General features: G+C 47.2%; 2 protein-coding genes and 1 long non-coding RNA gene across 5 annotated transcripts; 1 reads left to right on the top strand and 2 right to left on the bottom strand.

Annotated features, from left to right (window-relative positions):
• The first annotated feature begins 4,184 nt into the window (after positions 1-4,184).
• LOC127334989 (uncharacterized) lies at positions 4,185-12,748 on the top strand. 2 transcript variants are annotated; one of them, XR_011752412.1, is made up of 4 exons: positions 4,185-4,540; positions 4,678-5,309; positions 6,198-6,258; positions 9,632-12,748. It is a non-coding gene; the product is annotated as an uncharacterized lncRNA (long non-coding RNA). The 2 variants fall into 2 exon arrangements; XR_007872558.2 differs by having other exon boundaries at positions 4,187-4,540; positions 10,684-12,748.
• On the bottom strand, positions 6,236-11,732 carry LOC127334988 (ferric reduction oxidase 6). Of its 2 annotated transcripts, XM_051361562.2 has the most exons (9): positions 11,444-11,732; positions 11,251-11,341; positions 10,714-10,911; positions 9,663-9,897; positions 8,362-8,689; positions 7,672-7,948; positions 7,325-7,580; positions 6,769-7,213; positions 6,236-6,680 (listed from the first exon to the last, which is right to left on the bottom strand). In XM_051361562.2, the coding sequence occupies exons 1-9, from the start codon at positions 11,664-11,666 to the stop codon at positions 6,499-6,501; spliced, it is 2,235 nt and encodes a 744-aa protein (XP_051217522.1). In that variant the 5' UTR covers positions 11,667-11,732; the 3' UTR covers positions 6,236-6,498. The 2 variants fall into 2 exon arrangements, with proteins under 2 accessions (XP_051217522.1, XP_051217523.1); XM_051361563.2 differs by lacking the exon at positions 10,714-10,911.
• A 2,629-nt stretch (positions 12,749-15,377) lies between the features above and the next one.
• On the bottom strand, positions 15,378-20,009 carry LOC127334987 (ferric reduction oxidase 7, chloroplastic). Its single transcript, XM_051361561.2, has 9 exons — positions 19,469-20,009; positions 19,227-19,317; positions 18,642-18,839; positions 17,846-18,080; positions 17,239-17,566; positions 16,874-17,150; positions 16,500-16,755; positions 15,890-16,340; positions 15,378-15,778 (listed from the first exon to the last, which is right to left on the bottom strand). Exons 1-9 carry the CDS (start codon positions 19,686-19,688, stop codon positions 15,597-15,599), a joined length of 2,238 nt encoding a protein of 745 aa, XP_051217521.1. The 5' UTR covers positions 19,689-20,009; the 3' UTR covers positions 15,378-15,596.
• Between the last annotated feature and the right edge of the window lie 3,532 nt (positions 20,010-23,541).

Here is a 23,541-nt window from a genome sequence, read left to right as displayed (position 1 = left end):
CCCAGCACATGAACATGTGCTTGCATCTGGGCATAGGCTCCCGAAGTTTCTTTTTAACCATACATTTCTTCAGATCTCGAAGTTTTCTTTACACTATATATTGCTCCTTCACTCAAAACTTTTTTGACACTGACGTCGTTGCTGATGATAGCCATGTGTGGCCACCTTGGAAAGACACGACTCCTGGCACACCCCTGTCCCGTGGGTCCAAAGTTCTGCACTTCCTCCACGTCGTGCAAGTGGGACGCGCACGTCCTCCGGAATTCCCGGCACGCACGCGGTAACTTCTCCTTGGTAAAATTAAAGTGAAAAGACTATTCTACAACTTGGACACGCGTAGGGTTCAGAATCCTTCCCTTTTCATCCGACGGCTGAGCATGTCGTCTTCCTCCTATAAGTTGAACCATTGTCGTCACTTTTCCCCCTTCGCCGCGCCGCACACCTTCTCTCTCTCTCTATCCTTTTTCCTCCTCAAGCACCTCGCGCGCGCACCCTCTGCTTCCTCTCTCTTTCTCCACCGTGCTTCCGCCATGACTCTGCGCACCAAAAAGTGCAAGAACCGTGCCCCTGGCACGGAGGAGCGTTCGGAGAAGAACAAGATCTCCGGATGAGAGATATCAAAAATCTTCGCGCAGGACAACCGCCTGATGAAGAAGATGGGCCTGTTCAACAAGAACACCATGAAGATGCCAGGGGATGAGAGCTCTCCCCATCCTCCTTTCGGTTTCCGGGTAATATTCGTCGATTTCCTCATCCGCGGCCTCTCCGTTCATGTTCATGAATTTCTTCGTGGCCTTCTATTTATCTACGGGATCCAGCTGCACCAGCTGATCCCAAACTCTCTCCTCCACATCTCCAGTTTCATCACTCTTCGTGAGTGTTTCCTAGGCATCCAACCTCACTGGGGCCTATGGAAACGTATCTTTTACCTTCGTCGCAACAACTCGAAGAATACCATCTACAATGTAGGTGGTGTTTGCATCTGTGTTCGGCCAGAGGTCGGGTATTTTGACGTGAAGTTCACCGACTCCGTCCAAGGCTGGCGCAAGAAGTGGCATGTCAAGGACGAATCTTCGGCTACCCAACAATACGGCCTTTCTCCCTTTGATGCTTCCGAAGAAATCCAGAGGCGCAAATCTTGGGACGCATAAGCTTCAGCCGAAGAAAAGGCAGCTAATGATGCGCTGACCGCTCGCATCCAAGAACTACAAAACACCAACGGGGCGGAATTGTCGGGTGTGCAAATCATTGCACACTTTCTACGCATTCGAGTTCAGCCTCTCCAAGCTCGCAAAAATCCCCTCTGGATGTATTCGGGTGATGAAGATGCTGCCAGAGTCTCCGTCGATCTTCCCTTGAAAGATTTGGAGAAACTTGTGCGCCGCTTTACCTCTCTGAGCATGAATCATGAAGTCCCTTCTTCCTGCCGCATGGAGCCATTCAGTGGTGACCACGCCCTTCCCGAAGTAAGTACTTTCCTTCGAGTTGTATTCCTGTCTTTTTGACTACAATTGTTTTTCTTTCGTGTGTTGATAATTTTATCTTTCCTTCCCGTACTTTTTTTGCCTGTAGAACCACCAATCTCTTTCCTCTCTTCCACCACTACCTGAAGGTGTGGGAAGTAGATGAGCGTGGAAGTTAGGTGCGGGATTATTCAGGGTAAATAGATATTTAGTCTCATTCCCTTGTTTGATTGGTGGTATTCGGGGTGCAACTTTTGGAACATGTTCCTTCTCTTGTTTGGTTTGTGAAACGTAAACATAGCCTTTGGAGGCACAAATCAGAGCTATCTTCAGATCGGAATAGATTGGTGAAGGAAACGGGTAAAAAAATAGAAATTTAACATCAGATCTAGATAGTTAGATGGATGCAAAAGAATAAGATTCCCTATGAGAGGGTATGATTTGCATGCGATTTTCCTAAACACTGAAACTGCAATAGGAAGAACAAGCGCACCTGACTATTCGCTCATGGGCCCGCTCCTGTCCAGATCGGGAGGCGATTAGCACTAGCAAATTCACAGGAGAAGGGGAGACACAAACTTATTTAACGAGGAATTCCTGCGATTTTCGTGGTTCTTTTTTTTTCTGCTGCCTTTGATCGTGGGACTTGTTCAACTATTTTGATTTTTTCTATCAATTTCCTATCTCGATTGAATTACCATGTCCCCTCCGAGGAAGAGAAATGCTGGAGTAGGCCTCTCTTATTCCCATTCTCTGCGTAACTCCGTGTCCCCTTGCTGACTTTATATATAAAGCTGAGCCGCGTGGCCTTATGTTTAAAAACTCCATGTCCCCCATCCGTACAAGGGACTTTTAGCCCTCCTAACCTCAAAATTCCCGTTTCCTACCGCTACTTTACTCAAAATATTTTATGATTTGTCACACTTTTTTTTAAGGAAAATGCTTGCTTTCGGTCGACCGATCGGCGTCCGCGGATCGGTCCCTCCCGCTCGCGCTGGCCTCGCGTGCTTTTGTCTGCCTCGCGCGGTGTAGTCGCTAACTTTTTCTTCTGCGTATAGCTACTTGCATGCAACTCAAGCTCTAGCTTCCTGCTCTCGCATGCAGAGCACACATGCTCACACGTATTGGACCACAGCTGCTGCAGCTCTTTTTGTCCACTTCTGCAGGGTGCTACTATACGTGTGTAGTACTAGTACTACTAGCATAGGGGTTAAAAAATGATGTGACCTCATAGGCTACCATTAATTAGCTAAAGAATGGATTTTATGACACTTAGCCAGCTACTAACCGTGTAATTTTCTAGTGCGACGCTAAAAATATGTCAATGGTTTTAGAATTTATTACTGTTATATTTTTTCTTGACACGTCGTGTCTGGTCTGTGTTCAGCTTCGAACACACGAGTGAGATGCTCCTTTAGCTCTAGGTGTGTGATGAAAAATGTTGCAATCTAATTCTGACAAGGCTAAGATGAGTCGAATTCATCACGAGTGAGATCGATCTGGTGACATCGATTTGCATCTAAACAAACCTTCTTCAGCGCCGACAGGGCACCCTCAAGCCAAATTCGTCGCCGACGATACTAAATCAGTGTGCTATGGATTATAGTACAACCAAGTCTTTCTGTTATTTATTTGTTGCTTATGGTCATTATTTTTGTAACAAACACCTATGAGTTTTGTTGTGAAAGCATGGTCCATATGTGGTAAGGTTTTTTGCATAGGTTTGTTTTTCTCCCGAAATTACTGATGTTGCTTACGCTCATTATTTTTTTTTGTAACAAACTCTTGTGAGTTTTGTTGTGAAGACACATGCGAGATGCTGTAAGGGTTTTATGTGTGTTTGCTACAAATTTGTTTTTCTCTCGAAATTACCAATGTTGCTTACGCTCATTATTTTTGTAAGAAAGCCATGTAACTATTGTTGTGAAGACACGCGCGAGATGTTGTAAGGGTTTTTTGTGCGTTTGCTACATGTTTGTTTTTCTCTCGAAATTACTGATGTTGCTTACGCTCATTATTTTTTGTAAGAAACCCATGTGCTTTTTATTGTGAACACACGCACGAGATGTTGTAAGGGTTTTTGTGCGTTAGCTACAAGTATATTTTTCTCTCGAAATTACTGCTTGCTTATGCTCAATAATTTTTGTAACAATTCCATTTAATTTTTTTTATGAAGACACACGCGAGATGTTGTAAAGTTTTGAAGGTGTTAGCTACAAGTTCGATTTTTTTGTTGTAACCATTTACGATTTATGTAAAATAGATGGTAATTTTTGTTATAAATAAACCTATAGCAAAATAATTATTGCTAGAAAAGTGTGCCCAAAATGTTGCAAACTTTTTCCACAATTTTATTGATCTACAAGAAAAAAACTTATGATACTCTACCACTATTGCAACATTTTCTATACTTAATTAGGTGTGGAGCTAGCTGGATTAGAGATTTAGCAAGCAGAATAGGTGGAACCCACCATGTGAGCAGCGCCATGCACCGGCAAAGCTTGGGCACTCGTGCAAGGTAGGCTACAGGCCTACGGCTAGCAGCCAACCTTTTTTACTAGGTTTCACATGATTGCACGCACGATCAGGGATAACATGCAAATCGGTACCAGGCTGACGCAACTACAGCTGCAACGAAAGCGACATGTTCCTGGGGTATCCTCTACGGTACGATGCGTGAAGACCGATCCGGGGGCGGGATCGTTCTGCCGACGCGTAGCGCTTTTTTAAAAGTGTAAATAAAGTGTGTCAAATTGTAAAATCCCCTTCCCTCCAACCAAACGCGCTGCGAGGGAAAATACAGTGACGCTCGCCTCTGCAGCCCCCGCCGCCGCCCTGCTCCTCAGCAATCGCCGCAGCCGCCCCGAGCGCGATGGTACGTGCCGCAGCCGCGCACCAACGCCGTCGCCACACGCCATCTCCGCCGCCCCGCGCGGGACGATCTCCTGACCGCGCTCGCGATTCGCCGGCTGTCCCCACCTCACCGTGGTCGCCCCATTGGCCCAGCCCACGTCTCGACTTGATCCGGCGGCGCGGGGTCGCCAGTGACGACGCGCGCCGCAGCCACCTTTGTGGAGGTACGGTTTCAACTCTCAACTGCCGAGACGATAGTCGACCCCCTGAGCATGGAGGCAAGGGACGATAGATGGGAACGGCTCCACCATTGAGATGTGGCTTGCGTGTCTCCTTATCCTGGCGCTAATGTTTGATGCAGGTCATAAATGATGGCAATTGCGAACGATTGGTCCATCCTACACATATTGCACGCCTCCTTTGGGAATTAATAACCAACGCCAGTGTATCCTTTTCTAATTCTGCATTGTAACCTCTACTGGCTTCAGCTGCAACCACCATCTTGTACAGTAGAAATTTTTCAGAGACAGCTTCAGGTTGTTCTAGGATTTTGCTAAAGATCTGTAGCCAGAGCTACCATTCAATTGTTTTTTTTTGTCATATGGGGCTACCTGCCCAAGAAACCACATGGAGGTATGTCCCTTTGGAAGCATATTTTTTGGTATACGCCTAATTTATTTAGTGAAGAAAATGATTTCTGGATAAATATGTGAAACTTACAAAGTATCTGCATATTACTCTCTTTTGGTGCTTCAAGAGGGAAATAAAAACCAGTTTGGTGGTTACTGGATGATGACGTATCTAGATAATAACTCTCACATGGAGTTGTACTTGGTTCCAGGACAATCACTGGATATCTTTATTTTTTGGAGGGCCTGAACAATGGGACAAAGTGGTTAATTTTGTGGAAACAATTGATGTTCTTGGCGAACCGAACTTTTGTATTATTGGCTCTATTGTGGTGCAAATGTAGGTCGTTGGCTTGCTATGGAGGTAAGGCATTGGTTCCCTATCATTTATTCCCATTAGTTTTAAAGTTGCTTTCGACCACTTCATTTACTTTCTAACTTAAAAAAATATCTGAATTATTGGATGATATAATATGACGATATTTCGCAAAATACATATTTGTTGATAATTTTTTATGCCAGTGAACATCATTTTTTGCCATCATGGTCTCAGCGTGTTAAGTAGTTTGTTGTAATTATATACTGAAACCTGATTCTAGATTTACGCATATGTGTAGTTGAAATATCCAGTGAAAGTAGTTCCTATTATTTACAATATCAGAATGAGCTTTTGATAGCTTATATCATGGTTCCCGAGGATCTTTAGTATTGTTCATAATTTTTATGGCATGTAAAGTGACAATATCTTGGATACTGCCACTAGTGGGTATGATAGCTTCCATGGGCGAACCGTGTGCACATAGGACATAGATATGTATATGTCTGCACATTTAGGTTGTTTTTTTTATTAAACCAGGAGCATGTGCTCCCAAGTTTCATGTGAAATTACCTTTCCAATGGTGCTAAAATGACCAACAGAATTTTCGAAAACATCTTTAGCTAATATATAAAAAATTGCAACGCAATGTTTGAAGCTGGAAAAGATAGCCCAAATTTCGTGGAGTAACAACCATGAACTACCACCGTACATGTTTCATTTTGATGGAAGTTTGTCTCATGGTTGTCGACAATATGATAAAAGGGAGTCTTTCTGCTGTGCAAGCATCAATGTGCTTGGAGCTTCCTTTGATTACATGGTTTATGCAGTATGACCTTATTTGTTTCTGTTTTGAGTTAACAATAGTTGCAATACATTCATTTTCTTATCTGTACTGCAAAATGTGTAATGTGATTGTCTTTTGTTTGGTGCAAGGTACACATTTGTCTTTTGTTTGCTAGGCTAAGTGTGCATTTGGACGAAGGAATTAATTCATGTAAGTTATATCACCGCCAATTTACTAGTGCATTGAAATGTGCAAATTTACTAGTGCCCTAAAAACGCCGCGCGTTCACCGCCAACATGGCTGGCAGTACTCGTCTGGCTCATATGTACAAATTATCAGCTATACGGGGCAGCATAATTACAGTTGTGTAGAAAACCGGTGTGCACTATCACTATCAGTATGTACTATGTACTGACTAGTAGCTAGCTAGCTAGGTTGGGCAAAAGCGCCTTAAAAATCGAAGCTGTGGCTGTTGAAATGGAACACGGCGCTGCTCTTCCCGCCACCTCGGTGAAGGTTCTGTGACCTGCACTCCCTGGCCACGCTGGTCTGCAGCCCCGACGGCCCGCATACCAGCACGCCCACGTCCACCGCTGCGCCCCCGATCCGCTCCGCAAACGCCGCGAATTCCACTGCGACGAAGAATGCAAGAATCCAGACTTGATGTGAGTCGTGACACATCAACACATGCTGAAGATAGTTTCAGGCTAAGCAGGTTACCTTGGAACTTTGGACGGCACCCGTACCGCGTCGTTTGCAGGTTGGCGAGACTAGCCTTGGAGGCGGCGTCGGCACCACCAACCCCGTTCCTTGTCCGTTCGGCACTGTCCAAGCTGGCGCCGGCGTCGGCTTCCCACCTGTCGTCCTGCATCCTCCGCTTCTCCGAGAGGTGCCAGAGGAGGACGACGAGCCCTCCAGGGAGGGCGACACCGGCGACCATGCACAGCAGGAGCAGGAGGCCCAGGTGCCACCAGGCGTACACGTTGAAGCGCTTCACGTAGTACACCTGCACCAGCGCGTATGCAAGCACGGCGCCCAGGGTGGACGCGGCGAAGTACATTGCTGCCCAGAAGTTGTCTCCGGTGCCTACCAGCCCGGACATGGCCGCCCCGTTCTTGACGAATATGCCGGGGATCTTCTGGTCACCCTCAACAATGCCGTCTTCCTGTAAAGTCAAATATTGCCATTACCATGGAATCATTCAAGCAAATTTCTGCCAAAAATACTCCTTTTCATGGATAAATAGATAAGAAAATAACTGGGTAAACGTTCTTACCAATGGAGGCTCGATTTCCTGTGTCACAAAGGCCTGGATGTTCAGATGCAACTTGTCAGAGACGGATGAGCTGATGGACTGAGCATCAACGGCCGACAGGAGAGAAAGCTCCGTTGACTTCTTAACTGACCACAGGACAAGCACATTCCTCGGCTCGCATGGCATACCTTGCTCGACCCTGTGGACTATGTCGCTCAAAATCGCCAGGAACGGCGATATGCCGATTCCTCCTGCCACCAGGATGAGATTTTCGTACCTGAAAAATGCAGGCACACAACACAAACAAATAAGTCTTGACATGAACTTTTCCTATCTGTTTCAAATCAATTTACTATGCACCAACTTACATCAGGTGGTAGGGTGATTCGTGCCCATACGGCCCTTCGATGGAGGCGGTTATGCGTTGTGACTGATCAGAGTCGCAGTCGCTCCTGGTCTTCTTCTCCTCGACATCGGTGATGATGCTCTTCAGCTTGTCAGTCCATGTGCCAAGAGCTTTTATGACGATCGAGATGTGGTACCTCCCATCCATGGGGCTGGAGGATACACTGAACGGGTGCCACTGCAAGAAGGACAGCTCGCGCACTTGAACAAAGATGAAGCTGAGAGCATTGTACCGGAGACCTGCACAAACAAACGCACAATTGTGCAATGTGACAACTCACAACTGAACACAAAACGCTGATGAATATAATGCGACAAGTGCATAGTTTAAAATAACGGGCTATTTCATTTAGTGGCGGCATTTTCAGCAGCTAAGAAAAACTATAGTGCAGCTATAGCGGGCTAATCCATTTAGCGTTTTTTAGAATCATAAAAACTTTCAGTCATATCTTTCCAAAAAAAAGGAAAATTATGAGTCAAACATGATTCCAGCGGCAATTCATTCAACTATTCAACGCAAACAAATATAAATTATTCATCTCACAAATTTACCGAAATAGATTGAACAGAAATTCAGAAAACGGGAAATAAAAAGAGAAGAGAAGACGAGCTTGGCTTTGAACATAAGGTGATAAGAGGTGCTCGAATTTTACTTGCTGGCTTTGAGAAGACTAGCTCCATAGTCCCACAGGGGCGGCAGGCGGCAGAAACGATGTCTACTTTGGCCCTGGATTGCCAGAACCTCAGGAAGCGGTCGAGCATGAATAGGAAGACGGAGCCGGCCGCGATGCTGAAAACGGAGTCGCCAACGTGGAGCACTAGGAACACGACGAAGACAACATAGAGCTGGTGGGTGTAGAAGAAGAGCTCGAAGAACCTCTGCCTTACTGGGTGAAGCGATGTCATCCACATCAGCAAACCAGCTGCCAAGCTGATCACACCTGCTAAGTTTGCTACTCCGATTTCCTTCCATCGGATCATCTATGAGGAAGGCCAAGCACATATCATTAATAGTGTCACCTAAGTTATTATAAAATAGAGAATACTTGTACCAGACAGATTACTCTACCTTGGGTCAAAATTTGCATATTTTGTTTAGTTCAAAAATAGTTGCCAGTCACATATCCCCTGTCTTTTATGTATGCAGATACTGATCGCTTATTTACCACAACAATACGAAGAAAACCACATGAAATTGGAAATTGCAAATAATTACCTTCAACTTTCGTATCGGTTTATACAACCTCCGTTCCAATGAATACATTTTTTTTGAAAAGTCATACTGTGTAAAAAGTTTGATCAAGTTTTACAATAAACTATTTACATAAGTTTGATCAAGTTTGTTAGCACCTGCAGGCCTAACAAAGCTAGCTGCCTGTAGTCTCCTGTATAGTCCCTTCTTTTTGTTTTCTCTCAGTTTTTGGTAGCCTTGCTACAACCATGTATGCTCCCGCCTTCTCAGCGGTTTTGTCTAATATATAATGATGCACGCCTAGGCGTGTGTTCGAGAAAAAAAAACTATTTACATGTACTACCTCTGTTTCAATGAATAAGGATTATATATTTTTTTGAAAAGTCAAGCCACTTAAAGTTTGACAAAACTTTTAGAAGAATCTATCAACAACCATGATATTCTATCGATATCATATGAAAATATATTTCATGATGTCTAATGATATTGATTTTGTAGTTTGCATATTAATGATTTGCTGTAGAAACTTGGTCAAGTTTGACATGATTTGACTTTCCAAAAATAATACTAAGCCTTATTCATTGGAACAGAGGTAGTACAATAAAAAAAATGTTTACATACATCATGAAATGTATTTTCATATGATATCTATATAATATTATAATTTTTAATAGTTTTTTCTAAACGTTTGGTCAAAGTTTACTTATCTTGACTTATTTTTCAAAAAAAAGCCTTATTTATTGGCATGGAGGGAGTACTTACTTCTTCAATTAGGCGCCCCGCAAAAGACCATGAGATCACATAGCACAAACCATGCAGTGTAAAGAGAGCCATTGTAAGATGCCCCAGCCAGACATGGTATCTAGTAGCATGCTCAAATGGAATATCGATGAGCCGGAGAAGAACTGAACCCCTTGAGACAGGCAGGAACAGGAAGCTCATGCAGAACAATCCAACTATCCCAAAACGAATACCCATTACAGACAGTATCAACTCACTGCAAGGCAAAACTTGAACTATCTTAGAACTGTGTTGAGTATCTGTTTTACAGTACTGCGGTCTCAATACTTAATAGTAGCGCTCCCAATGAATTTTTTGACTCGTAATCTGATAACCAAATCATTTAAATTTTGGTATTGCTGGCAATAACCTGGATCGTAAGCAACATCTGCACTTTGAAATGGACTTATGCTGTACTATGACCGACTAAGAAAAACCATGACGAAGTGTGATAAATAACAACAACAACAACAACAACAACCAAGCCTTTCAGTCCCAAACAAGTTGGGGTAGGCTAGAGTTGAAACCTATAAGATCTCGAAGCCAAGTCATGGTTCCGGAATGACGAAGTGTGATAAATGCTCTAGAATATAACTGCATTCAATCAATGGTTCACTACTACAAGAAGAATCAATAGATATTTGACATGTACAAGTTACTGAACTATTTATGTGTATGTTTCCTTTTTTATTTCCAGGACAACTAAGTGATAACTCTGTAGATAACTATATATTTATCCTTCATCGTCCACACAAATCTTTTCTGAATGGCATAACTCCAGTTAAATTCAGTTACAGAGTACTAGTACTTCAGGCTCTACAGTGATAAATCATGCATTGACACTGACATGTAATTCTCACTATTTTAGCCTCAGTGATGGTATTAATATGGTAGCACTAAATATAAAGGCACTATTTATTTTTTTCAGGCTCAATAACTGTAAATATGAAAAAATGATTTATTGATCAGTAGTACTGGCATGTGTGACATTCTTTACTAACAGGTTTCCTATATAAATCATACTACGACATACCAGCTTTTAGCCACCGGCACATGAAACGATGAGCCGAAGCTCACGCTATCCAGCATATAGTAGGTCATCGAGAAGACAAGGTAAAGGATAAACAGGACAATCCCGATGAATTCAGCTGCGGAGACAACCCCAAACAGACCATCGACGAGAACAGGAAAAGTCCAGAGACGGAAACTCAGTGATCTCAGCTTCTTCTTTCTGGTACCACAGAGAAGGTAAGTAAAGACAAGCTGTATGCAGCATGAAGTAGGGACCATTCTTATAGAAATCTTAGGAAAAAAAAATATTGTTATGTTCTGAACTTCAGTGGTGATTTCGAATTGAATCCGTCGTTCTGTTTTTTCATACTACCAGAAATTCATAATGAGCAGACCTACTACTATCCATAGAATTCTAGATAACTGAATCAACAGGTACTCTGAGTTCTCTGTACTAGTGTTCAATGCCAGTTCTACATATCAATTCAGGAAAAGGAAAGCAGCAAATGGCCGCAGTAGTTTTTTTTCTTCCAGAATTTACATCTCCAAGAATGCTTACTCGAGGTGATCACCCGGAAAGGCAGAGATGTACACATAGGCTAGAGCTGCAACGATCAGAATCGGCGCGCTGAAGGCTAGAAAAACTCCGTCTGCGAAAACCAACAAATCGAAAGAGGATCAGTTCTAACCTACTTTCCCCTGCTTTTGACGGAAGAGCCAGAAGGGAGATGAAATTGTTCAAGGCCGCGTACCGGTGGTGCCGATCACAGACTGCTTGGTGCCCCCTGTCAACTGCCCCAACACCGCCTGCGCGGGCTTGGTGGGGTAGAAGAATATCCCGGCGGCCCAGGTGAGGAACACCGCCCACATCAGGAACTTGAGCACGGACCTGGCCAGGGATGGCAGCAGAGCGTCGGAGCCCTTGGTCGCGGCGGCATTGCTGTTCTGGAGGAGAGACTCCCGTTCCCGGGCCATGGTGGCAGGCAAGAGTGAAACGGTAGTGAATCGAGCGGGAGAAGTCTAGCTGCGAATCTTTCTGTACTGGGACTTGCTCTTTTATACTACTACTAGTAGGGTGATGGCGATGTACTGCGATGGTGCACAGGAGACGCGAGCACCATGGATAAAAAAGAGTTGCATTTCTTTAGACGACTGTAGATAATATTGGTGCTAGTTGCTGCTCCTTATTAATGGCGACGGCGATGGATGGATCGAAGAGGGAACAGAAGTGGTATTGGCACAATCCAACTCCTGACTCCTCATGGAGTGTTGCCAATTGCAAGGTAGAACAGCAGTGAACCACACAGCTACCGTGAGCTTGATAAGACCCGTCCAATCAGAATGGATCGTACAGTAAGATTATCATAGGGAGGGAGGCAGGGGCGTGTTTCAAAATCCGATCGACTTTTCTGTGGGCAACATTTACTGTTCTTTTTAGCGGATAACATTTACTTTTGGTGATATCTGTTGGATTTTATGGGTCACATCTCATTTCATCTATCAAACCCTGAAAAATCTCAAAAACCCATTTATGACTTACATGATACGAAATAGTATATACCAGTGGGGGGAAGAGCTGGGCTTTTTTTTAATATAAATGTTGCTCTTCTACCATCCAATTGGTGATTGAGAAGAGAAGTGGCTCACCCGCACTTCTTCGCACCTCACCCGGAACAAGTGTCACCTCATGTAAATCGAGTTTGAGATAGAATGTGTTTTCGTGGATGACTTCCACCGCGTGGAGCTTGTGTTCTGTGTCTGTCATTGCCAAGTTCCTCGTGACCCGGCGCAAGATTGCGTCCCATTTAATCACCATGGCCGACAAAGACAATGGTGCTCATAGCGCAGCAGTGGTGGTCATTCCCGGCCATGTAGTAGTGTTTTACCCTATGTGCAACTATGCTAGACATGTCTGTTGGAAATAGGACTTAGAGGCAATCATGAGATATTGATATTTTCAAAAGTATTTGTAAGTAATCATATTGTCCTTGTACATCTATATGCTGTATATGTTGAATGTTCCAATGGTCCCTAGTCGATAAGGTTATGGAGACTCACATCCTTGACTAGTGTACTCGTTTGGAAATCCTTGACTAGTGTACTACTCGATTAATGAGTAGGAGTATGTTTCATGAGTCATGTGCATGGTGATGCCAATTCGATTGTACTAGCTCCGGTAACAGAGTTTACCAAGTCCGACAGACCACTTTGAGGCTCAATGAGCTATTGTCATTTGTTAGTCCCAAATACAATTGCGATGTCTTCAGACATAGGTCACGGTAGGGGTTTGTTGAGAAGCAAGCTGGTTGGCGTTGACCAAGGGAATTGCCCCTCCACTCTATAAGAGCATCTCCAACAGGCGCGCTATATAGGCCGTGCTGTAAAAAAACTGTCAGTATATCGCGCGCGCGAGGGAATTAGGCGCGGCGCTGTAAAAATTTTAGGGCGCGCGGCGTTTTGCACAAACCGGAGCGGTATATCTGACGCGTCGGCTACAGCGCGCGACAACGCTCCGCGCCCGCGCGAAAAGCCAACGACTGGAAATTTCCCCCGCCCGCACCCTCATTTCCCCACCTACCGCCGGCGCAAAATCTAGCCGCCGCCGGTCGAATCCGTCGCCGCCCCCGCAGCTGCGCGCCGCCGCGGCATAGATCTGCCTCGCCCGCACCCCCTCCTGGCAGCAGCGGCCGCTCCGCCGCACTGTGGCGCTCGCGCCGCCGCCAGCGACGGGCTGTAGTCGGCGCTCCTCCTCCGCGTCCCCCTTCCCGCCGGCGTTGCATTCTCCTCTGCGCCGCCGTCGACATGTCGTCGTCATCGTCTTTGAGCTCGCTAGCAATATGGCGCGCCCATGGTGCTCGCCCATTTGCTCGCAAGGTATGCACCTTCGCCGGCCGGCCTCTATTTTTACTCGCCAATTAGCTACAATAGTTAAGTAATTTCATACATATGTTTGTAGAGTTCATCATACGATTCATCGGATGACGAGTATGATCAAGAGGAAGAGGAGAACATATAGCTACTATTAGCATACCGCGCCGTTAAGAGGCCAAAATTTGGTGGATCGGTGTTCGGTAGACAGAAGTTGTGGAGAGAAAGGATTGAAGGGCATGAGAAGTTGATGCGGTCGTATTTCAATGAGAATCCGATATTCCCCGAAAGCTATTTTCGGCGCCGTTTCTAGATGAGTTTTAACTTGTTCAAGCACATTGCAACGGAGGTCACCAAATATGATCGCTTCTTTGAGCAAAGGAGGAATGCCGCCGGAGAACTTGGTCATAGCACATATCAAAAGGTGACCGCCACCTTGCGTATGTTGGCATATGGTATACCGGCGGATCTTATTGATGATCATTTGGCCATGGGAGAGAGCACTTCTATCTTGTGTGTGAAGCGCTTTGTCGTTGCAATTGTCAATGTATTTGGCTCCACATATTTGAGAGCCCCCAATGCTCAAGACACGGCAAGGCTTTTGGAAATCAACGCCAACCGGGGGTTTCCCGGTATGCTTGGTTCCATTGATTGTATGCATTGGAGTTGGAAGAATTGTCCAGCGGCATGGCATGGACATTCAAAGGCTACATGAAGGATGCCACCATAGTACTTGAAGCGGTGGCCGACCAAGAGACTTGGATATGACATGCTTTCTTTGGAATGTCCGGATCTTGCAATGACATCAATGTTCTTCAACAGTCACCACTAATGACAAGACTTGCAATGCGGGAAGGTCCATTGGTGGAGTTTGAAGCAAATGGCCACAAGTACAACTATGACTACTTCCTCGCCGACGGCATATATCCAAGGTGGCAAACATTTGTGAAGCCGATTATTCAACCAAGAGGTAAGAAGCAAACCCAATTCCATAATGCACAAGCGGCGGCTAGGAAAGATGTAGAGAGAACATTTGGGATTTTGCAAGCCCAATTTGCCATTGTTAGAGGACCGGCTAGATTTTTGGACCAAGAATGCCTTTGGTATATCATGACCGCGTGTGTCATCATGCATAACATGATTATAGAGGATGATCGCGGAAAAGATGTGGATCATACCCACTACGACTTGATGGGGGTTCCCGTGCAAGTGAGGAGGTCCGCACATAGGATTGCCCGGTTCATTGCCTCATACCATGCCATTCGGTGCAACGACACACATGATGAGCTTCAAAAAGATCTCATGGAAGATTGGTGGAATTGGAATGGACAACAATAGTTGCATACCTGTTGTTTTTGTTCGAAAACTATGTGTTGTATTGTCTCAAAACTATGTTGTATTGTTGTATGTTGGACGTGTTGTATTTGGTGTGAATTATTGTTGTTAACAATGTATTGTATTTGGATGATACATTTTATTTGTGAAATTTTATACAATTATTTGATACATAGGTGTGTGTGTTTGTTGTTTGCGCCGCGCCCGCCGCTGCAAAATGGCGCGTCCGGCGGAGGTGTTATTTTACCGCGCCAACGCGCGCTGCAAAATGGCGCACCCGGCGGGGGAAAAATCGCTCCGGCGCGCGGCAACGGTTTACAGCGCGGCGGCAGCGTCATATACCGCGCCAACTTATAGCGCGCCTGTTGGAGATGCTCTAAGATTCTGTAGCCCCCCTGAGTAATTTGATTTATTTATTTTTTGCGGAGAATTGTAATTTTATTCGAGTTGAAAGTTTGTGTGTGCATAGTTGAAACCTGCAGATGGCCTAGTTGAAATTTGTATCCACGGGATATTAATATACAGACATAACCCATAACACCGGCCGCCGTGGGTTCAACGGCTACATGGCTGCATGTCTAGCTCATCCGTATATCGGCTATAAGCGGTTGCATAATTACAGTTGTGTCGAGAATTGGTAATTACAGTAGCTAGCTTGGTTGAGGTCCGGCCGTCCGGGCGTTCGGCTAGAGCGCCTTACAGTTACAGGTCGAAGCTGTGGCTGTTGAAATGGAACACGACGCTGCTCTTCCCGCCGCCGCGGCAAAGGTTCTGCGACCTGCACTCCCTGGCCACGCTGGCCTGCAGCCCTGGCGGCCCGCACACCAGCACGCCCACGTCCGCCGCCGCGCCCCCGGCCCTCTCCGCGAACGCCATGAATTCCGCTGCGACGACGACCCGGCACAGACAGAAGTACAAAACCCATCACGCCCACATGACAGATCAACAAAGAGATGCAGAAGATAGTTTCAGGCTAACCTTGCTAAGTACGTTACCTTGGAACTTTGGCCGGCACCCGTACCGCGTCGTCCGCCGGGCGGCGACGCTGGTTGCCAAGGCGGTGTCTGCGCCAGCGGCTCCGTTCATTGTCTGTTCGCCCTCGGCACCGTCCTTGACAGTGCTGGCGTCGGTGTCCCACCTGTCGTCCTGCACCCTCCACTTCTCCGAGAGGTGCCAGAGGAGGACGACGAGCCCTCCGGGGAGGGCGACGCCAGCGGCCATGCACAGCAGGAGCAGGAGTCCCAGCTGCCACCAGGCGTTCACGTTGAAGCGTTTCACGTAGTACACTTGCACCAGAGCATATGCCAGGACAGAGCCCAGGGTGGATGCCGCGAAGTACATGGCCGCCCAGAAGTTGTCCCCGGTGCCAACCAGCCCGGACATGGCCGCCCCGTTCTTGACAAAGATGCTGGGAATCTTCTGGTCACACTCAAGAATGCCGTCTTCCTGTAAAGTCATATTGCCATAATGCCATTGCTAAGGAATCATGGAAGTGAACCAACCAAATATTGTTGCCCTTGCCAACGGAAGCATACAGCTGCTTTTGATGGAAAAAAGACAATAACTGGATGTCTTGATCATCAACAGTGAAGTCGATGTCCTTACCAACGGAGGCTCAGATTCTTGAGTGACAAATGCCTGGATGTCTAGATGCAATTTTTCCGAGACTGATGAGCTGATGGACTGAGCATCGACGGCAGAGAGGAGAGAAAGCTCTGTCGATTTCTTAACTGACCACAGGACCAGCACATTCTTGGGCGCGCATGGCATACCTTGCTCGATCCTGTGGATTATGTCGCTCAAAATCGCTAAGAAGGGTGATATGCCAATGCCTCCTGCCACCAGGATGAGATTTTCGTACCTGAAAAGGCAGGCACACAACACAACACAACACAACCAAATTAGCTTTGACTTGACGTTTCCTATTGGTGTCAAACCAATTTACTACGCACACCGTCACGGCAAACTGAAAAACTTACATCAGGTGGTAGGGTGATTCGTGACCATACGGCCCTTCGATGGAGGCGGTAATGCGACCGGTATGTGACTGATCGGTGTCGCTTCTGGTCTTATTCTCCTCGACATCAGTGATGATGCTCTTCAGCTTGTCGGTCCATGTGCCAAGAACTTTTATGAGGATCGACATGTGGTACCTCCCATCCATGGGGCTGGAGGACACACTGAACGGGTGCCACTGCAAGAACGACAGCTCGCGCACTTGAACAAAGATGAAGCTGAGAGCACTGTACCGGAGACCTGCACAAACCAACAGACAACTGTGCCCTGTGACAAACTAACAACAAAACACAAAACAGTTATGAACATGAGGTGCTCGAAATTTTACTTGCTGGCTTTGAGAAGACTAGCTCCACAGTTCCGCAGGGGCGGCAGTCGGCAGAAACAATGTCGACTTTAGCCCTCGATTGCCAGAACCGCAGGAAGCGGTCGAGCATGAACAAGAAGATGGCGCCAGCCGCAATGCTGAATACGAAGTCGCCGACATGGAGTACCAAGAACACGATGAAGACCACGTAGAGCTGGTGGGTGTAGAAGAAGAGCTCGAAGAACCTCTTTCGTACCAGGTGAAGTGATGTCGCCCACATCAGCAAACCAGCCACCAAGCTGATCACACCGGCTAAGTGTGCCACTCCGATTTCCTTCCATTGGATAATCTATCAAGAAGGTGTAAGTACCATTAATAGAGCCTGTTTGAGTTCTCAGTTAAAGAACACTTGCAATTAACAGACTACTTTGTCCTCAGTCCGAATTTGCATACATTTTCGAGTCATAAAACAGTTTGTAATCAGATATTCCGTGTCTATGATTTTAAGCAGATTGTGGTTTTTTATTTGCAGTAACAATATGAAAATGAATTACAGACGAGGAAATTTTCACCAGGAACTAATCACTCTGAATTCTTCTACTCCTCGAGTAATTCGTTTTGCACTTACTTGTTTAAGTAGGCGCCCCTCGAGGAACCATTTGATCAGATAGCACAAGCCGTGCAGTGTAAACAGAGACATTGTGAGATGGCCCAACCAGACATGGTATCTAGTAGCATGCTCAAACGGAATGTCGATAAGCCGGAGAAGAACTGAACCCCTCGAGACAGGCAGGAACAGGAAGATCATGCAAAACAACCCAACTGATCCAAAACGAGCGCCAATTTTACCCAGTATTTTCTCACTACAAGGCAAAATTTACGCTGTCTTAGAACTATGTTGACATGGCGTACTTATTCGCAAAAAAAATCAAAACAAGGCGTACTTGTTTCAGCGGTATCATCAGTCTCACTAGTAACATGGCAACTGAACATTTTGGTTCAGTTATAGGATAACAAGATATCGCCACAATTTTATATAAATATTGGATTTCACGTATAAAAATCATTATATAAAGTTCTGAACTAGACATGTCTACGTTTCATTTTAATTTTTAGGCCAGTTAAGTGATAATTCTGCAAATGACTATGCATATTCATCCAGCATCCACATCAGTTTTTCCTGAACATCATTACTTCCGATACACTCAACTACAAAATATTTCAGGCTTAATCATGTATTGACACTGAAAAGTATACCGTAATCATTACTTTAGCCTCAGTGATGACAATAATATAGCACCACTAAATACAAATTTAGCTATATTTAGTTTTTCATGCTCAGACAAAAATATCAAGAGGACTTCCTGGTCAGTTGGCATGTCTAACATTTTTTGGTAAAATGTCTCCTTAAAAACACAGCATACCTGCTAATAGTGGGCGGCAAGTCAGATTTTGAGACGAGGCTCACGCTCTCCACAACATAATATGCCATCGAGAAGACAACATAAACGATGAACAGGACAATCCCGATAAATTCAACAGCAGAGACAACCCCGAACGGGCCATCCACAAGAAGAGGAAAAGTCCAGAGGCGGAAACCCAGTGACCTCAGCTTCTTCTTTCTGATACAAAAGAGCAGGTGGTTAATTAATTAGAGATGAGCTACGTGCAGCATGAAGCGTGCCACTCTAGTCTTATGGTGGTTTAGAATTTCTATAGTTCATCGTACTGGTCTTCATGTCAAAATTGGTAAACCTGTTTAACTGCTGTAGTTCTGCAATAACGCCTTAAGAAATCGGACCGCAACTGCGAAGGCTTTTGCTAAAATATCCCAGAGAATCATGTGCTCGAATAAAAAACTACTAGAGTATAACCTGAATTTTCAGTGCCAGCATTACTCCATCAATTCAGGGAAAGCGAAAGGGCTCATCAGAGTCAACCCTAAATTAAATGGATTGGAACCAGATTGCCGAAAAATGATCGGACTTCACAAAACGAGAGATACTTACTCGACATGATCACGAGGGAAGGCGCAGATGTACACATAGGCCAGAGCTGCAACGATCAGAATCGGCGCGCTGAACACAAGGAAAACGGTCCCTGCAAGAACCAAGAAAGGGAAAGGGGAAATCAAGATTCAAGAACATAATTACGAACACCCCTGCTTCAGAGCGATCAATTCCTGCTCCTACTTTCCCCTGATTTCGTCGGAAGAGCGAGACGAGAGCAGAAATTCTTGTAGGCTGCGTACCAGTGACGCCGAAGATGGACTGCTTGGTGAGGGCCGCCCACTCGCTGAAGGCTGCCTGCGCTGGCTTGGTGGGGTAGAGGAAGATCCCCGCGGTCCAGCTGAGGAACACCGCCCACATGAGGAACTTGAGCACGGACCTCGCGAGCGACGGCAGCAGAGCGGGCGCGGTGGCATTACCGGCGCCGCCGTTCTGGAGGAGAGGCTCCCATTCCTGGGTCATGGCGCCGGCCGGCAAGAGGGTGAAGCAATAACCCCCCGGGGAGAAGTCTGGCTGTGGGTCTTTCTGTTCTGTGCCGGGACTTGCTGACTTGTAGTCCGGTCCAGAACTAGAGGTACGAGGCTCCGAGGCGGTCAATGTCGCCGGTAATGGCGACGTACTGCAATTGTTGGGAAGGGAGGGTGCACACGCGACGCGAGTGCCATGGATAAAGTTGCATTTCTGTAGACGATTGTAGGTACTCTTACTAGTTGCTGGTCGTCGTTAATGGCGACGGCGACGGCGACTGCAGATGGATGGGGCCGTGGAGGCGTGGAGGGTGAAACGAAGGCGTCATTCCCACTGTCGTAGTGAGCCACGCAACCAACGTGTGTTTGGGAAGAGCCGTGCAATCACAATGGATCTCAATTCTCATAGCGAAAGTTATACTATTGGTAAGATTATTGTAAAGAGCGATCTCTAGCTGCGTCCCGTAAAGCATCCCTCTAAAGAATTTGGTGTGCCAGACGTTTTGACCCCCCTCCTCCACCCCGGAGCCCAAAGCCTATTTTTATCCGGCGCAGCCTAGCATGGTGTCTGGCATCTCGAGCCCATTTCCGCTACACAAGAAACGCCGTGGAGGCGTCGGACGGGACGACGAAAAACCGCATCGCGAGTGCCAGGCCAACCTGTCAGTGGCACAAACCAACATGCTGCAGCTTTGCTTTAATGGTGACGACAAATTCCAGAGTGATGCAGGCGAGATATCTCGTCGGCGCTGTGCCTCCTCCACGCGTCGCCGCCGTCCTTGTTCCCGCACATTTTCGCGCGACTTCTCCACCGCTTCCCGCGCTCTCTCCCAACCACTTCCCGCGCCGCCACCGACTATAAAAAGCTGACTTCGCTCGCTATCGTCACCACAGCCGCATGCAATCCTTCCCTCCGCCTCCACCAAAACATGCCTCGTCTCCTAGCCACCACCTTCACCATGATGAGCCACGCCAGCGGCCAGGCTCCTTCACCATCGCCTCCACCACTGCCTCCACCTCCGTCTCCACCTCCCCAGACCGACATCCCCGACTCCGACGAGTTCGACGAGAATGAAGCCACTAATGATGGCGTCATCGACGTGGCGATGAACGCGCAGTTCATGGCTGACACAGAGCGGGAGGCAGAGAATGAGCGGGCGGCCCACGCGGCGTTTGACGCGGAGTAGCAACAATGGCGAGAGGTGGCAGCCGCGGAGGAGGACTCGTACGACGAGGACTGTAGTAGGCCTAACCCGGAGGAGAAGGCGGCGGAGAAGAGGGCCATTCTCGCGTCCTTTGGGACGCTATAGAAGGTCGAGGATGACGCCAACAAGGCGCTGCAGCAGTGGCTCCTAGAGGACGCGGTGGCCCACCGAGTGGCAAGCGCGCAACGGAGGGAGCGGTGGGAGGCGCGACGGAGAAGCAGAGGAGGGATAGCGGCTACAATGGGGCGGGGCCATCAAGCGCCCCGAGGGACGGCAAGTAGGCTAGGGCGATCACCAAGCCGTTTTCATTGAAAGTTGTAAAATATAATGAAAATTGAATAAAAAACTTTTATTTTGTATTATTAAATATTTAGGGTCTAATTTGGGGGACGCGGCTAGAAATCGACGCACCCCAAACGCGGCACTACATGGCTGCGTCCACCAAACGCTTGATCAAGCGCGTTATCTGGACGCACTTTGGGGGATGTGGCTGGAGATGCTCTAAAATCACACGCCGCAAGACGTTTTAATGGCAATAAATGAAGAAAAAAAGTGAGATAGTAACTAGTTATGTTACCGAATTGGCATGCCCTGCATCGGGATGGAATAAATCTGGATATGTCCCTTGTTTCCGTGGCACAATTACACCACCGATGTCAGCCGCCCGAAGGTGGTAATCCGCGTAAGCATTGCCACCATGACATTGTGCTCGCTGGTAGCAGCCACCACCATCTTCCTTTGGATGACGAAGCGGGCATAGCCTGATGAGGTCTAAGACCCCGTGTGTGGCCCGATCTCGCGGATTGACTTCGAAACCAAGAGGGGAGATGGGAAAACGCGAGGAACACGAAGAACAAGACGGACACGAGGAACTCCGAGACTCACGCACGCACACCAACCCGATACACCCGATACTTACCCCCGTGGCTCGATGGACCACGCCAATAGAATCTCCGAGGAAGAGGCACGCGGCAGAATTCCCGGAGAGAGATTGGTGTTGGAGAAAAGAGATTGATGAGAGAGAGAGAGAGTAGCTTGTACTAGAATCTCACTCAACAATATCCAAATCAACAACAAGGATGGCCTTGATTACGGAGGGATGATACCCAAGGGAGACTAAGCTCAAAGGTAGGTTTGAGTTCAAAACAAGTCTAAAGAGCTAATGAGGGGTTCCAGCTACTTATATAGACACACATGGCCAGCAAGGGCGAACAGGTACGCGAATGGATAAGTTAAGGCAGTTTGGTGGGGCATTCCCGTCAGATCCGGTTTGAGTCCGGTCTGACCGGGCCTGTGACCGGGCTGTCCGGTCATGGGTCCGGTCTGACCGGGCCTGTGACCGGGCTGTCCGGTCATGGGTCCGGTCGACCGGGCGCAAACCGGGAATCTGCGAAGAATCCGGTCTTGGGTCCGGTCGTCGTCCGGTACGAGGGAGCGGGCCCGGTTTGCGCCCGGTCGACCGGGCCTATGACCGGGGCATCCGGTTGTAGGTCCGGTCTGACCGGGTCCTGGACCGGCCAGCGTCCGTCTCTTCCTTGGAGCGCTTTGTGCGACATCGTCTTCGGCTTCATGATCATCTCCATGTCCAGTTGCTTCTCTCCCTCCCTTGACCTTGGCTTGTCCTCCTCTCCGGGATCTTGATGCGCCTTGTACCTAATGACACATAGCACGTCGGCATGAGGTAGCAATCCATCCAAAGGGGTACCAAGATCAAGGGTGGTGAGGAGCGAGTTCACCTCATCATGTAGAGCTTTGATTCGGGCTCGCGTCATTGGTCCACTTGGGGGATTTGTTGGTCTTGGTGTGGAGGTGACCGAAGGCCACCCCGCATCATCTCCCCCCCCTTGGGAAAGAGTCGTCCTCGACTCTTGTTCCTCCTCATCTTCATGATATGGCGACAAGTCCGCAACGTTGAAGGTGTTGCTCACCAAGTACTTGGAGGTGGGGATATCGATGACGTAAGCGTTGTTGTTGATGCGTTTGAGGACCTTGAAGGGGCCATCTCCTCTTGGCTTGAGCTTGGAGTTGCGCTCACGAGGGAACCTTTCCTTCCGGAGGTGGATCCAAACGAGGTCTCCTTCTTGAAATATCCTTTCCTTCTTCTTGGCGTTGAGGCGGGTAGCTTGACGAAGCACATGTTCTTGAATGGTAGCTCTTGTTTCTTCATGAAGTTTCTTCACGTCGGCGGCGCGCTTGGCGAAGTCCATGTTCGTCCGCTCATGAAGGGGAAGTGGTAGTATGTCGAGTGCCGTGAGCGGCTGTTGATCGCCAAAACCCACCGGCGGGCAGCGACGAGTCAACACAGGTAGAGCCGGGAAGAGCCTAGAGCTGCGGCTGGCTGAGACCCCTCCGAGCGATGGCCCGCAATGCTCTTCTGGTCACACGCGGCGATGCGAAGTGCAAGGGCGTGCCACCTGACCTATACCTGGTCAGGAAGGTGATGGGGATGCCTCGCTTAGTTCCTGCATGGCATACACGTAAACATTAAATACGAGCCTCGATCGGCTCTCAGGTTATCCTGTGAATCCGCTCAAAGAGCCGATCCACCCATGATCCGTACGGGGTGCACGAATACTTGGTGATCCTGCTTGATCAAGATAAAGCTAATGAGATCTACGACGATTTAGGGTTTTCACCGCATAA

This window comes from Lolium perenne, chromosome 2 (genome assembly GCF_019359855.2).
Source record: "Lolium perenne isolate Kyuss_39 chromosome 2, Kyuss_2.0, whole genome shotgun sequence".
In the NCBI taxonomy this organism is placed as follows: Eukaryota; Viridiplantae; Streptophyta; class Magnoliopsida; order Poales; family Poaceae; genus Lolium; species Lolium perenne.
This window is presented reverse-complemented; position numbering and strand designations above follow the sequence as displayed.